A 14,434-nucleotide genomic window follows, 5' to 3' on the forward strand; every position below is an offset into this window, starting at 1 on the left:
GATCATCCCAAGCTTGGCTAATGAGCACATGAACTTCAACTGAGAGCAAATCTCTCGTTCTTGTCCTCTCAGTCTCTTCAATAGGTAATTGCCTTTCACTTGCAACTGTTTTTCTTAAAAAAAAAAAAAAGGAGCTGCCTTTTATTAATGATTGTACACCACCAGCACAGTATAGGGTTTTTTGCACTGAACACTCTGTGTCATGGGCCTGGAAACTGTGTGTACCAGCCATTCCCTCCAGCTGCTGCATAGCTAATTGCTCTATGACCCATTCTAGGTGTCTGCCTCTCTCCTTCAATATTCCATTTCATCTAAAATCAAAACTGCAAGGAGAAATTTCAGGAAAAAAAGGCTGATTTTCACTTAGCTTTAGGAAAACAGCACTTGCTATTCCAGCTAGAGGCATCTCTAATCTCAGTTTTTATTACCACTTGATAAAGACCCCTGAGAGATGATGTGATGTTTGTGATGGTGGATTTGACATTTTTTCAGCACATTGAGAATCAATAGCTGAACACGAAGATGTTACACAAAGCAAATCAAGTCTGCCACATGCAGAAAACTTCCAGTAGCTCTTGGTTTCTGATGTTGCCAGGCCTGTGTAGGAGGGCAAGTGCAAGCTTACAACAAATAACACACAGCAGAGTGAATATTTCTATTGCCCTAGTTCAGCAGATGATCAGACCCTAAAGACCTGGGCATTTTTGCTTTCAAAACCCATATGTTGTTTAAATGTTTTAGATGGCAGGAGCTGACTCAATAACTACAGGGAGAGGTCTCAGTCATTTACAATATTTATTTAGGGTCAAGACTAGAAGTAACATTTACCTCCTTCTCCCTTATTTTCCAGTAAAACTCCTTGCTGATCATTAAAAGTTTCATATAAAATCTCCTTGTAACACTTATATAATTCCTTGGTCTGCATCTGTGCATCCAAGCCATAAACTCAGAAATCACTGTAACTGTCTATTATTCCGTGTTCTGTCTCCAGACTGTCCTTGTGAAGTTGACATTGGGCATTGACTGCCACTTCATTTGAAGACTTCAAAACAGCATATTAAATGCTGGAAATTGGGAAATAGATCAAATAATACAAAAATGGCAGGTATAATGTCAACTGTGAAACTTTTCATTTTAATGAAGGTTTTTAAACACAGTTCAGTGTTCTTTCAGTGTCCCAAAATTCCCAAATCATGAGTTTGTTGAAGTCCATCATTACAACCCTCTCCAAACTCCCTGAGAGGTACACACTTCTCTCAGATTAGTTCCTTCAGGCTGGGGTTGCTTCCTCTCTAAGGTAGTCTGTCCTGCCAGTAAGGCCAAGCTGAGTCTCATCAGCATGTAGATGAAACTACTAACACAGATGCCTGTAGCACATCTCTCCAGAGTGATGAGCTGCTGAACTTGCTACAGCCTGGTCCTCCTCACTCTACACAAGTTTCCCTGTGACATTTAAGGCTGAAAACAAGTTACCCCTGTGTGGTACCAAAAGGTGATGAAAAGTTGGTGATGCAGATCCAGTCTGTCTCCCTGGTTTCCCAGCACAGTAACAAATTTCACTGGACAGGTAACACTTCCAAATGCAATAAGCAGTCCTTTCCACAAGCACAAGAAAAAGATCTCCTTTCATGTGCTGCCTGGCCCTATAATTGTCATATTGAGTAGTTCTCACAGATTTGGCATGAAATACCCCTGTATCACACATCCTTTATGGTAGTCAGATACGTAATTCTGATGTGTGGCTAATACTAAAGAGCTGCAGACTTTGAAAAATCGTGAGGTTTCTCCACACAGGAATGCATTGCTTTTTCCTAACTCTGCACAATGTTATTTTGCTACTATGCAAATCAGGATGTTTATGTTGATAAAAATTAGCACTTGTCAAGTGTTAAGTCATCCAGGAGGCAGGCAGGACAGTAAAGCCAGGAAAATAACTTGTAGCTTCAAAATTTATCCAATGACTTCCTACCACTCATAGCTGCAAACAAAGACAAAATCTCCTTTATTTCAAGTAGGCAGAAATATCTGTGCTATAAAAAAGCAAAACCAAGCTCAGACGATATGGTGACTCACAAGCATGATAACATTAATTTGGTCAGGTACCACTAGCAACCAAACTGGTAACACTGGTCTCAGAACTGGATACTGCTCAGGATTTGCCCACGTCTTGAGCATGTTCTCTCCTCTCTGATCAATTCTCCATTATGGTTTCTTGTTTGCAGGACTAAAAGGTAACTCAGGTCTGTCCTCAAGTGCCACTGGCACAGGATCAGATATGTGCCTTGTATTTAACTGGACTGTATTTGTTTGGGAAAAAGACTTGTCAAGGTATTGGCTCAGTGTGTCCAACCAAACACATGAGCTGTTTATCCCTTCCAGGTAAAATTCCAGGCAGTCCTGTCTTTTTCTAAAATGATAGCTTCCTTATGGAAACATAAATTAGGTTATTTTTAGCCAGTTTCCTATGCAGTCAGTGTGTTCACACAAATGGGGCGAGGGGAAGGAGAGTTTATCCCTCCATCTCCTGCCAAGTAACTTTTGAATCCATCAAACAACTTTCACCAAATTTGATAGATCTGTAGAGAGCTCACCTCCAATAAATTTTAAGCAAGCAGGCAGATAGATAGAAGATAGAGACTCATAATGCTGCAAAACCACACAAGAGGTCTTTTAAATGTCCCCAGTGCAAATAAAGACAGTTGGCACTCATGTTTTCTTAGACCTGAAGAAACAAGCTGTAAGGAAATAGGGCTGTGTTACTCCTTCTGCTACTCTCAAAATAATCCACCCGACTTTGCACTAGAGCCCTGAGGGAAGATGGAGGAAAACAGATATTCCCATCATATCTATTGGACAAGTCTGGTGTCAAAACAGAAATATGAACAAGCCCCTGCTGTGGATCAATTAATGTTACAGTGTTCTTCAAAAGAAACTTCATTTTCCAGTTATGTTACATTTAAGAGTGTCATCTTGGACTCCTCAGCTGCTAAAGCAAAATCTCTGGCTGCAGAGGCTTGAGGGACTCTATAAAGCAAAGCTTCTCAGTCACTGTTTGCAAAGGTGCTGCCTTTCAATAAAGGCACTGCGTATAAATCTGTCTAGCTAAAACTTGAGCTCAGTGTTAGAGGAGGAAAAAAGAAAGGATTAGCAATTTCTGCTTTGGAGGTGGGTATCTCAGCTTTATTGATCTGCTCTGAAGGGAAAGTGCAGAGGGTGCTGAAGTAAAACATTTAAATGCATCCCTCACTGTTCAGGCATTTGAGCACTTGTAAAATGTCTGACTGTGGCACTGTTTTAAAAATGGTGCCCAAAAATAAAACCCCACTGAAGTTCTTAAAAGTGTCTTAAGTGCTCTGCAGGAAAAAGAGTCTATTTTAAATGTGAAACTCTCTTCAAATCCACGAGTGGACTCACAGCCACTAATAGTCTCAACTCAACAAAGACTTAATCGTGCATAAGGTGCCAAGATTCAATTTATTGTGCTACTTTTCAGAAGAGCCATGACACTTATAATGCCATTGGAAATCCAATTAGGCATCTTTTTGCAGACAATCTAACATTCAGGATCCCACACAGTGCAATACTGGCCCAAGGGGCAGAGCTAGGCAGAACTGGGAACAGTAATCATGCTATTCACAGGCTGACTCATCAGTCACTTCACCTCCCCAGGTGCACCAAGGCAGAAATTCATTCTATGGCTCCTAACCTCCGTCTTGCTCTCTAGCCCTCTGCTGGGAATCAAACAGCACACAGGGATTTCCCAGATCCTCAGGGAGGTGGTATTTAGCTTAGTAACATGTTCCAGGTCTCATTCCTGCCAGCCTACACCAGGCAGGGCAGAGCAGGGCAGCCCTGGGCGGTTCTTGTGCCTGTAAGCACAGAGCCCTGTCTGGCCTCCGTCACACGGGCGTTCCCACAGAACAGAGGTGTCTGCACTGTGAGCAGGATATTCCTGCCAGTTCAGTTCACCTTCAGGGGTATCACATCATGTCAGTACTACAAAGCTCCTGTATGCAAAACTAGAGAAAAGGCAAGGCTTGTCCACATGCAGCTTTTTGTCCCACACTGTCCTGCCAAAGCCACACCTGGCAAAGCTTCAGGGCTGGAAAGAGATACAGAGCAGAGACACACCAGCAGAGAACAGCCAAGATGCATAAAGCAAATTGAGAGGAATTGAGAGGCATCAAATCTGTGGGTTTGAATACACAGGTTACATCAGAGCTGTCTTCCCACAAAGAAAAGCTGATTAATCACCATGGCTTTATTATTAGAAGGAAGAGGGGACAAGCTCTGCTTCTAAGCCTAAACAGGCACAGAAAAGAGCTGTGTGATGAACGTAGAGGAGAAAAAAAGGCCACACTCCAACCTGTGAATTGCCCCAGAGCACCTTCTTGTTGAGAGGTCCCTTCTGAGGATGGTTTGAGTGACAGGAGGAAAGGCACAAAAGCACCTTTTGAGGTAATGGGAATGCTGCAGAGACCTGTGGGAAGGACAGTATTAAGCCATAACATCGCTGTTGGTCCTCACTGATTCTTCAGGCAGTCTGAAGCTGACAGCTTTTTTCCTCCATTTTCCTCAGCCTTCCTGTGCATTTGCTGTGCAGCCACATAGGTGACTCATGCAAATGGTTTGCAGCTTACAGGAAACACTGTCTGCTCCCTACCCAGCTTGTGGCTGTTCAGTGCCCCTATTCTTGGCTCCCTTTCCCCTGGAGAGATGGCTTTTTCCATCATCTTTGCCAAGAGTGGCATTTCTAAGATGCAAACCTGCAGCATGTGCTGTAATTCTCACAATATGCCTCCTGTGCATCAGAAGATGCTGTGAGAGGCACAAAATAGGCTCAGTACATCTGTCCCTTAATACCAGCTGCAGTCTCTCTCCCTCCTGGACTCAGATACAGTGCTATTGCAGACTGCTGAACAGATGTCACACACCACCCCAAACACAGCTGCATCTCACTGACAAGTTTTAAAACTCATGCTTTAGTAAGTCAAAGTGGTTTAGTATCTAACAACATCACATGGCATCACTAATTTACTCAGATAAAGCAGAAACTGCCATCCCTGTTGGCTTTGGACCAGCAGTAGAAAAGACTGTTTTCATCTTATGGAAATCGAGGATGATTTAGTAAAAATTGCACTTTAACCTGTGCTGAGAGCAGTTATATTTGGTGACTCAATAACAGGGAACAAAAAACAAACAAACAAAAAACCTCAACCAAACAAAACCAAAACTCTTTTCAAAAGCAATAGCACCAGTAACAATTTTAAGGGCAAAATATGGAGTAGATGGTGAGTAAAGACTGTACTTGCTGTACAATCTGATCCACAGAAGATTTTAAGGAGAAGTCTGAGCAAAGGGCACAGGTCATCATCTGCTTGATCCTTTCCTTATTGACTTCCATCTTTCTCTTCTGTTGACCAAAACTGAAGATTTGCATTTTCTTTTCTTGGCATCTTCAAATTAATACAGTGTCTCCTTTACACCCATCCACTGAGAGCGCCAGTCCATTCCACATAACTTGTGTTTTCCTTTGAAAACTGGGCCAAACTGTTGCATATTCATTACCACATTAAAAACACTTTGCCTGAGGCCTGCATTTCTTGCTGTGCTGTAATGAGTTCAAGACCCCAGCTGTCTGCCTGGTGGTTTAGAACACAGATATTTAATAGCAAATTATAAGGCAGAATATTTAATTTTACTTTTTTTTTGCTGAAGTAGCACATTTATAATGTTACCCTACAGCCACTAAATAAAGATGGGAAGAGCACATCTTTCTGTTTGGACAACACAGTCTCTGGGTTACCATGGTCTGGCCCTAGTCAGTTCAGGTTTTGGATGCCAGTCTCTGCTCTTAACCTATTACTGGATCTCCCTAATGTCACATCTCCCACTAGAGTCCAATAACACACTGGAGCAAACTGTTACATATTTCTAGCACTATACTAACAGCTCTTAAGCCCTACACAAAGCAGAGCAGCTAATAAAACCAAAATGTTCTGCAGTTAATCCTTGGAAGTTTGCCACTGAGATCCCACCACCACTGCTTCAGAGACAGTGGTTTTATAAAGCTCAGACCCTGCTTTCATCTAATGTAAAGGCCCAGATCCACATCCTGACAACACACTTCACAGCTTTATGCTTCCTCTGGATTCTGTAATGACAATCTACAAAACACGTAATACCATCAATTCTGACTGGGAAACCTTTTAGAGGACATTGGCATTCTGGAAAGAACAGCAGAGTGATAATTATTTCTCTAAGTAGTGCCAGATGTGCTTAAAAGCCACAAAGATAAACAGGAGAGAAAAAGCCACAGAGTTTGAATTAAAGCTAATAAGAGCATAAACAAGCCCCTCCAATAGCTGCAGGCTGACAAACCAAGCTCCTACTGATTCTTTTACCTCATCAAAAATCTGCCTTTCATATCTGCTTTCCTACTTGAAGTTACACAAGCATGCACCTCCTCAGAGTTAGTGTGTTGGGCTAGAACATGTTAATGGTAAAAAAAAGATTAGTCCACCTTTTCTCCAGAAAAGCTCTAAGACTCCCAGTGCCTCAATTACCATGAAATCCATGAACCACTACCTTCTGCTATGCTACCTCACCTCACTGCAATGGGAGACAGAAGGGAACAGTCTTGGGTATCTCAGCACCACAGGAACCACAGCCCTGCCCCTGGACATGCTGCTTTGCCTTATTTCTATCTGCATGCTTATTCTCTGGAATTTTGGCTAGTTTGGGTTGCTAATAGTCTGACAGACATACACAGCTGAGCAACATCAGAAGGGGTAATAGATCTTTTAATCCCCTATGTGAACAGGAAAAAAGTAAAAAAGGAGGAAAAAAAAGGAACAGAAGAAGTTTTTCCTGTGATTACTTGTGATTCAAACAATCTGGTCCCCACACAGCTATGTTAGTATAGAGGATACCTTCAAAAGATGTTCAACTGAAAAGCTCTGATCCTGCAATTTACCTGATAGAACAGAATGTATTCATTTCCTCATCAAGCAGCAAGATTCCACCAGTACATAATGCTCTGACTGAACTCCTTCTACTTCTGTTCTCTGATTTCTTCTACACCTTGGCAAACATAGCAATGCTTTGAGTTCTGGAGCAGAACAGAAAATAAATGTCCTTCTGCTCAGGATATGGTTTCTGTTGGCTTTACTCCCTACTCCAGCCCTTAGATTAGAACCTAGAACAAACACTACCCAACTTCAGAAGGACAGAGAAGGATTACAACCATACACTCTCCCTTAGCATATCTACCCCAAACTGGAATTTTATTAGATGGTTCCTGTGAACACGACTTCAGCAGGGATAAGTGAACAGGGCTGTGAGGTCAGTGGTTTGGCAGTAGCTCTGTCTAAAGAGACAGTTTGTACTAAGTAACATCTTAATTTCACAAGCCACACTATCTGTTTTAGCCTTTACAGTGCACTGCTCCTCTCTCTCTGCATGACCAGTGACTAACAGCTGCCCAAAAAGTGGAAGGAAAAACTCTTTAAAGACATTGCTTTTTATTCATTTTCAGGACACTAGTATTACAATTTTTAAATCACGTAACAGCATCAGTTCAGGGACTGCCCACCAGCAATGCCTACAAAGAGGCCAGAGATTACAGACCATCACCTCTGAGTAACAACATCTTCCCTTATGCAATATACATGGCTGGCAATGACTTTCCATCTCCTGCTTCAAGCCAGCACATCCTTCTCATGACAGGAAGAAGTGGAGTTCACAGCAGGTTTCTCAGCTTTTCAGCACAGATTTATTCCCAATCATGAAATGCAACCACAGAAGAGCCCACATCAAATTACACTAAGTCCCCACACTGAAAAACAGCACTGACACTTCAGCAAGCTCATGCCTACTGGCACCTCAGAGCCCATAATCACATGCCTCAGGGCTGTTCACCAAATACAGCTGGAGGTAGTTTTTGAATGTCTGTGTGTCAGTCATTGTAGCCTTGACAGCAGGGTCCCCCTTCATGGCCTCCATCCAGCGTTGGAGCTTTGGTGCGTGATTCAAAGTGCTACAGGAAAAGGGAAGAGACTGAGTTACACAAATGGAAAATCTGGAGGGCATCAAGGAAGGAAAACAACTTCAACAGTTCCATTTTACTATTTTCTCCCTCCCACCCAGCAGGTGACAGAAATAAATACCAGGCCATAGAAGACAAACTAGCATTTGGAATGTGCAAGGGTTCTTACAGAGCTTGTGGGCTCTGCAAAGCCCAGCAAAAACACAATACAGCACTTATTGTGCAAGGTATCACCATGTTTTTGCTTCCTGTTATCCCTGCTGCAAAACACACAGCTCTTATTTATCATCTGCCCTGAGCTGAGGACAGAGGCTTGTGCTCCACTGCCTCCCTCTGGAATGCTTTGTTCACAATGCCTCTTGAGAAAAATGCTGTGTGCAGTGGTTGAATTCTCACCTCCCAACCCATGAACCTCTGAGCCTTCTTGAATACCAAGACAAGCTGTGCAGTTTGTACAACCCTGCAACCCAGCAGCTCAAAACAAACAGTCTATTGAAGAAATTGAGGATTTGACTAACAGATTAAATCCACAAACCCACAGATATTAAAAACAAACTAAAACCAACAACAAAAAAAAAAACCTCATGTGCATAGTCTGAGGTTTTGGATAAAGAAATTTGAACTTAGGCTGCCATATCTCCATCCCTTCAAATAAAGACTATTTTCATCTATGATACTAGGAATGGAGATAAAGTCCTGTATTTCGACCAGTTCTTCCAGGTCTGTCACAATTATTTGGTAGGAAAGCAGACCTGGTGAAAGAAAGCCTATTTACAGAAGATCCTTGAACAACTCATCTTTTTTTTTTGTAAGATGCTTCCCCCCAACTGCAACACAATACAAACCTTCTTCAGCGGCCCCCATGAGTGTCTCATTGTTGCATGTATGCAAAGAATATGTATACTGAGGCACTTCAGAACTCACTAGAAGCTAGGCAAGGTACTCACTCTTTCAGCTGGAATGCTTCCAGGCGTTCAAACCACGGCCAGATCATGTAGTCAAGCATAGAGATGGAGTTCTCACCAAAAAACACAGTGTTGCATTTGGACAGAATCTGTGAAGGGTCAGAGATGTCACTTGTCCCCAGAAGAAAAAGTAAAACAGAACAATACCAAAAAGCCCAATACATAGGGGGATGCAGGGAGACTGTAGGGATCAGACAGCAAATAAAGGATACATGTATTTCTCTTGTGCATGCAATATTGGCAGAGTACAGTTAAGCTTAATACTACAGCTGCTATTTCACAAACTGTCAGTCCAACTCTTTTCCATAGATTCAAAAACTGTCACAAAATATGAATCACTAGCAATCTGCAGCATGTGCACAAATAAAGGAACTTAGCTCTCAGAATCTGTCAGTTTGTGATTTTTTACTCTTCAAAAGTCATTAATGGCACAGACTAATCAAACATAACACACGTGCATTTCTTGAGCAATAAATCCAGCTAAATTTAACATCCAGGTAAGTAAGAGTACCATTTTAGAAGGGACTCTTTTCCCATGGTAGTTGAGGCCACATGGTGTTAGGGAAACATTTCTAACATTACATGTCAAAGTGCATTTCATTCCAGGTGCAAAGGCAACAGGAAGCAAGTGTAAGTTAAACCAGAAAGAGATCCTCACAGCTCAGCACAGAAAGCAGGGTCACAAAGAATCCAGCAAGTTCTCCCGTTACATTGGCAGTTCTGATGCATTTTTAAGTGCCACAGTCATCCAAGTTTAACATGCTTTAAGGACCCTCCAGAGCTTGGTCTCCTCTTCCATTAGACCAGTCCCTCTGTTTTCAGGCATTTTAAAGGTGGAACTCAAGAGACCTTAAAAATCTTTGTCTTTTTGGACACTCACCACTATTCTATACTTGTATGGCATTTATCCCCTGTGCCTTAATCCCCATGATCTAGTAGAAATGTCACAGCAGCCCTTCAGGAAGCATCGAGCTGTTTGAGTTTCCAGGTGTCTAGCAAAGCACAACCAGCCACTGCACCGGTGCAGAGATGGGAGCACAGCCCCCTCTGTTGGGCAGCAAAAATCGAAATACAGAACTGTTTAGAAACATCTCCCCTCTGGAATATCACTTGCAATAGGCTGAGGGAAGTTTGCACAGCTCTGTTCCTGCCTCCTATCCTCAGCTGACTGTCAGCTGCTGCTGCAAAATCCTTCAGGGCATAGTAAAATAGAGACACTGAAGGAACAGCAAGTATTTCACTGCATTGATCAAGAGGGAAGATTAATCTACCCTGAAATACAACTCTATTAAACATTAAGGAAAGTGAAACACACATGACTTCCCTCAAGAACTCATTTGTCATCTGCACTACTCCAAGCTTAGGCTGATCAGACAAACAAGACTACCCTGAAAATGACTCAGCATGTTCTATGACTCTATGAACTCTTCTTAATTGATCCAGACAGGCATTAGTTGTGGCTGCTAAAAAAGCAGAAGGAATGGGTTCATGACAAAGGCAAGTCCAACAGCTGTTCGGACTAGCCAAGAACCACTACTGACTGTCAAGTGATTAATACAGCATCAAAGCCACCTGACACCTGCTGGAGCTCTGCTGAAGTTGCATGACACCTCGAGTGGCAGAACATGGTCCAGGGCTGAATTTCTACAAGGCACAGATTACATTCTGCTTCCCCCCCAACCCCCCCAACAAAGGTAATCTGTCGAATGAAAAAGACTTTATATCATCACCGGCATGTCTGCGCTGATTTCAGCAGAGCTACAGAACAGCTGCTCTTCAGCAGCTCAGGCTCCTCAGCCTCTTAGTACATCCTGCAAGGTGTCCTTACATTTAAAGCAGAACAAAGACAGCCAAGCAACAGCAGTCAGCTAGAATTCAAAAATCTCCACAAGTCCACACAGTCTTCCTCATCAGATAAAGTTTAGTTTAGCTACTTGACATTTACTCTAATGGTGCTGGTTGTGCATTCTACGCTGGGAGTAGTAAACTGAAAGATTGTTCCTTGTTGTAGCTACCAACTAAATGAGAAGAGATCTTTCTCCAAAGGCCACAGCATGAAAGGAAAAAAGAGATCACACAAAGGCTGACAACCTGCTCATTATCACGAAACACTCTTACCTCTTCAAATTTGCCAAACTTTTCAGCAATCTCTGCTTTCAGTGCTGTGGTGTCTTGTCCATCTTTGACCGCCACGACATGCTTGAAAAGTAAGGGTACTATCTATAAAAGGAAAGTATGAAGTTTGTAATGTTCCTATTACAATAATACAAGTCAGTCACTCAGAACTTATAATATTAACTTAGATGTTAAGATACTAAATGCAAGTTAAATTTTAAAGATTTGACTTTAAAGAGCTAAATAAAGTCCATTAATAAAAAACTTCTATACTTCAGAAAAGGTAAGCAAAGGCTTATAAGAAAAATTAACACAAATAGTAATGAATCTTAGTATTGTAATAAGAGGAGAATAGTGAAAAGAAGGGTATGTTTCCCATCTGCACATCTTCTTTCTTGCAACATGATTCCTTGTAACCCTCTTCCCATCAGGTCTATCCAGAAAGGCCTGTTGCAAATATATCCTCCCTTCTATCCCCCTTCTTCGTCCACATCTCTTTGCATCTTTTGTTGCTTCCTCTCCTGTCTCATATCCAAGCTGTCTTCTTTCACTTCCTAGACTCCTCAAAGGATATGCTTGTACAGAGAGGTTAACTGCAGTCAACCACCTCCAAACCAAAATGAGAGCCAAACCCAGCCTCCTTATACATGTCAACAGCCACATACCATCTCTTGTCCATGACTGTAGGCTCTCTCCATCAGGCACTCCTCATATTCTGCATTCGCACAGTACTTCCAACACAAATAACTTGGGTTAAATACAGCAATTGTCACTGCCTAGGTCTCAAGTATTCAGCTGGTTTGGTCTATTAACCTCTGCTCTACTGTACAATGCTCAAAATCCTACCTCTTCCTGCATCCATCCCCACTCATAAGTGCTGGGAGCAATTCAGAGACACAGTGATTTGTATGTGCTCACATCAAGAGACCCCACATACCCCCTCCAGTTATTTAAATGGTTTTCCCAGACACAAGACCCGCCTCAAAAGATGGATGCAGCCTCAGCAACAGAGCTGCAGTTTTTGGTGAGATGGTAAGGTAAAACACATAATCCTACACTGATCAGGCACTACCTTTGAGAAGTCTTCCAAGATCATCTTCTGACGGGCTCGCTCATACGGGTCTGAAGGCATCAGCTTCTTCTCTGGAAATGCCTCATCCAAATATTCACAAGTGATTGGGGACTCCCAGATCAGTTGGCCCTTGCTGGTCTCCAGAACAGGGACCAGCCCAGAGGGGTTCTTCTCAAAGAACCAGTCAGGTTTGTTCTTCAGATTGATGTTGACTACTTCATGGCTAAAACAGCAAAACAAACAAGACCCAGACAGGCTCAGTTCTGCTACAGTCCACTCCATACCATGGTGAAACACAAGCCATTATACCTCAAAAGTTCAGTATTGAGAGGCTGAATCCTCATTCCCTGCACTCCCCCCATTTTCCCTGAAGTTGTTTGCAGGACTAATCCTTTGATACAGAAATACTGCCATACTTTGCTGGAGAAAGTCAGGACTGATTTAAAATGAGTTGTTTGTTGAACTAATAAAAGACATGCACAGTCTGCAAGCACATGACAGAGGCAGCCCTTATTGTCATGCTAAAAACAAAGGTCAGAACTCAGCATACTTATCACATGTAGGTTCAAGGGCATTCTAAAAAAGTAACACTTAAATTGCCAATAAGCTACACCCCAATTAAGAAATGCAGCTGAACTTTAACCTGTCCTTATGCCAAAGAGCAAATCAGGAGAGCATCCTACCTACTTATCTTCCCAAGCTGTGGCCATAAAATAGGTGTTTAGGGTAAAGGCAAAAAGATACTGATAAAAAAAGGTATGTGGGAAATACGTCTATATTAACAAACCGTAAGTTAAATGCTGTGCTATATGTGTGACCCCACAAAATTCCCAGTAAACCCAAAGGTCTGCTAAACACAGCTGAACCTTCAAAACCACTGAAAGGTTACCAGAAGGCAACTACAACATCTAGCCATAAACCGCCTACAGAATCACTACAACAAACTTCTCAGCACTAAATAAAGACAGAATTATACTGGCCTGGAAGTTTTACTGCATGTACTCTTTCAAAAAAAGACCCATGGAAAAAATAAAACAAACTCAACTCTCACCTCGCTGTCAGGAGTACTGAATGGTAAGCATTCCCTATGTTACATGAACTCCCAGCCCTGTGTTGGTTAACAAACCATTGGGAGGCCTGCAACTTGGTGGAATCAGAAAAAGATGTAAAACCTGTTACTTTTAAGTTGTAGACTGAGGGAAACATTGGACCCCGTTTAAGAACACTGAAATGATATGGCTATCTTGAAAAAGAAACAAGCACAAATACTGAATTCCATTAACTCACTACAACACAGGAATGAAACCATGTTATAGAACACAGTGCATTTCCTCTTTCAAAAAGGCCACTCACTATTGTGTTTTGCTGGGCAGTAATACAACAGAAACGCTAAATATTCGTAGCTCCCAGAACTTTCACTGCTACTCTCATCAAAAACAAGCAAAAGCGTATGTTATGTCTCTACTCACATTTACCCAGGATAAGCTCCAATGCTATTACTGTAAACATTCAGGATGTTTACTTAGCGAGAAGAAAAAAAAATAATCAGCTTGGGGGTTTTCCCTATGGATTTGGGCAATTTTCCTATGGATTTGGGCAATGCTTGCAGTCACAGGGTGTGCCTTTTAGGGATGTCCTGTGCAGGGCTAAGAGTTGGACTTGATGATCCCTTCCAACTCAGCATACTCTGTGGTTTACTTTGGGCCTTTACATAGTTAATTTCATACATGTGCTTCAGAACAGCCCTCTCCCCCACCCCCCCAAAAAAAAAAATCAAAACGCGTTAAGTTCAAGTTTTAGAGCAAAACCACTCACAGAGACCTCTTTTCAATCAGTTCTTCCAGGACTGTTTTAACCAAGAGCCATTTAGGAGAGAAGGGAGGGGTGGGCCGCCCCCGCCCCCGCCCCGCGGGGTGCAGGGGCCGCGCAGAGCTCACCTGATGCCCTTGGCACGGAGAACCAGGCGCGTCCTCTCCGCGAAGGGGCAGAACCTCATGCTGTACAGCCGCAGCAGCCCCCCGGGCACGGGCCCCGGCGCCGCGCTACCTGCGGGGAGAGGGGTGTTACCGCCGGCACTCACCCCGCGCCCCCCACAGCCCCGGCACCGCGCCGCTCACCCTTGCCCAGGCTGCGGGAGTGATCGCCCGACATCCCGATACGATGCGATGTGTCGCGACCTGCCTCGTCCCACCGCGCCTCCCTCGCCCCAGCGCCGCCGGCCCCGCCCGCGGAAGG

General features: G+C 42.9%; 1 protein-coding gene across 1 annotated transcript; it reads right to left on the reverse strand.

Annotated features, from left to right (window-relative positions):
- Nucleotides 1-7,512: 7,512 nt before the first annotated feature.
- Nucleotides 7,513-14,429, reverse strand: GSTO1 (glutathione S-transferase omega 1). Its single transcript, XM_027692042.1, has 6 exons — nt 14,317-14,429; nt 14,137-14,245; nt 12,200-12,422; nt 11,131-11,232; nt 8,995-9,101; nt 7,513-8,038 (listed from the first exon to the last, which is right to left on the reverse strand). Exons 1-6 carry the CDS (start codon nt 14,348-14,350, stop codon nt 7,885-7,887), a joined length of 729 nt encoding a protein of 242 aa, XP_027547843.1. The 5' UTR covers nt 14,351-14,429; the 3' UTR covers nt 7,513-7,884.
- Between the last annotated feature and the right edge of the window lie 5 nt (nt 14,430-14,434).

Source organism: Neopelma chrysocephalum, unplaced genomic scaffold (genome assembly GCF_003984885.1).
Source record: "Neopelma chrysocephalum unplaced genomic scaffold, ASM398488v2 Primary Assembly neopelma1_85, whole genome shotgun sequence".
In the NCBI taxonomy this organism is placed as follows: Eukaryota; Metazoa; Chordata; class Aves; order Passeriformes; family Pipridae; genus Neopelma; species Neopelma chrysocephalum.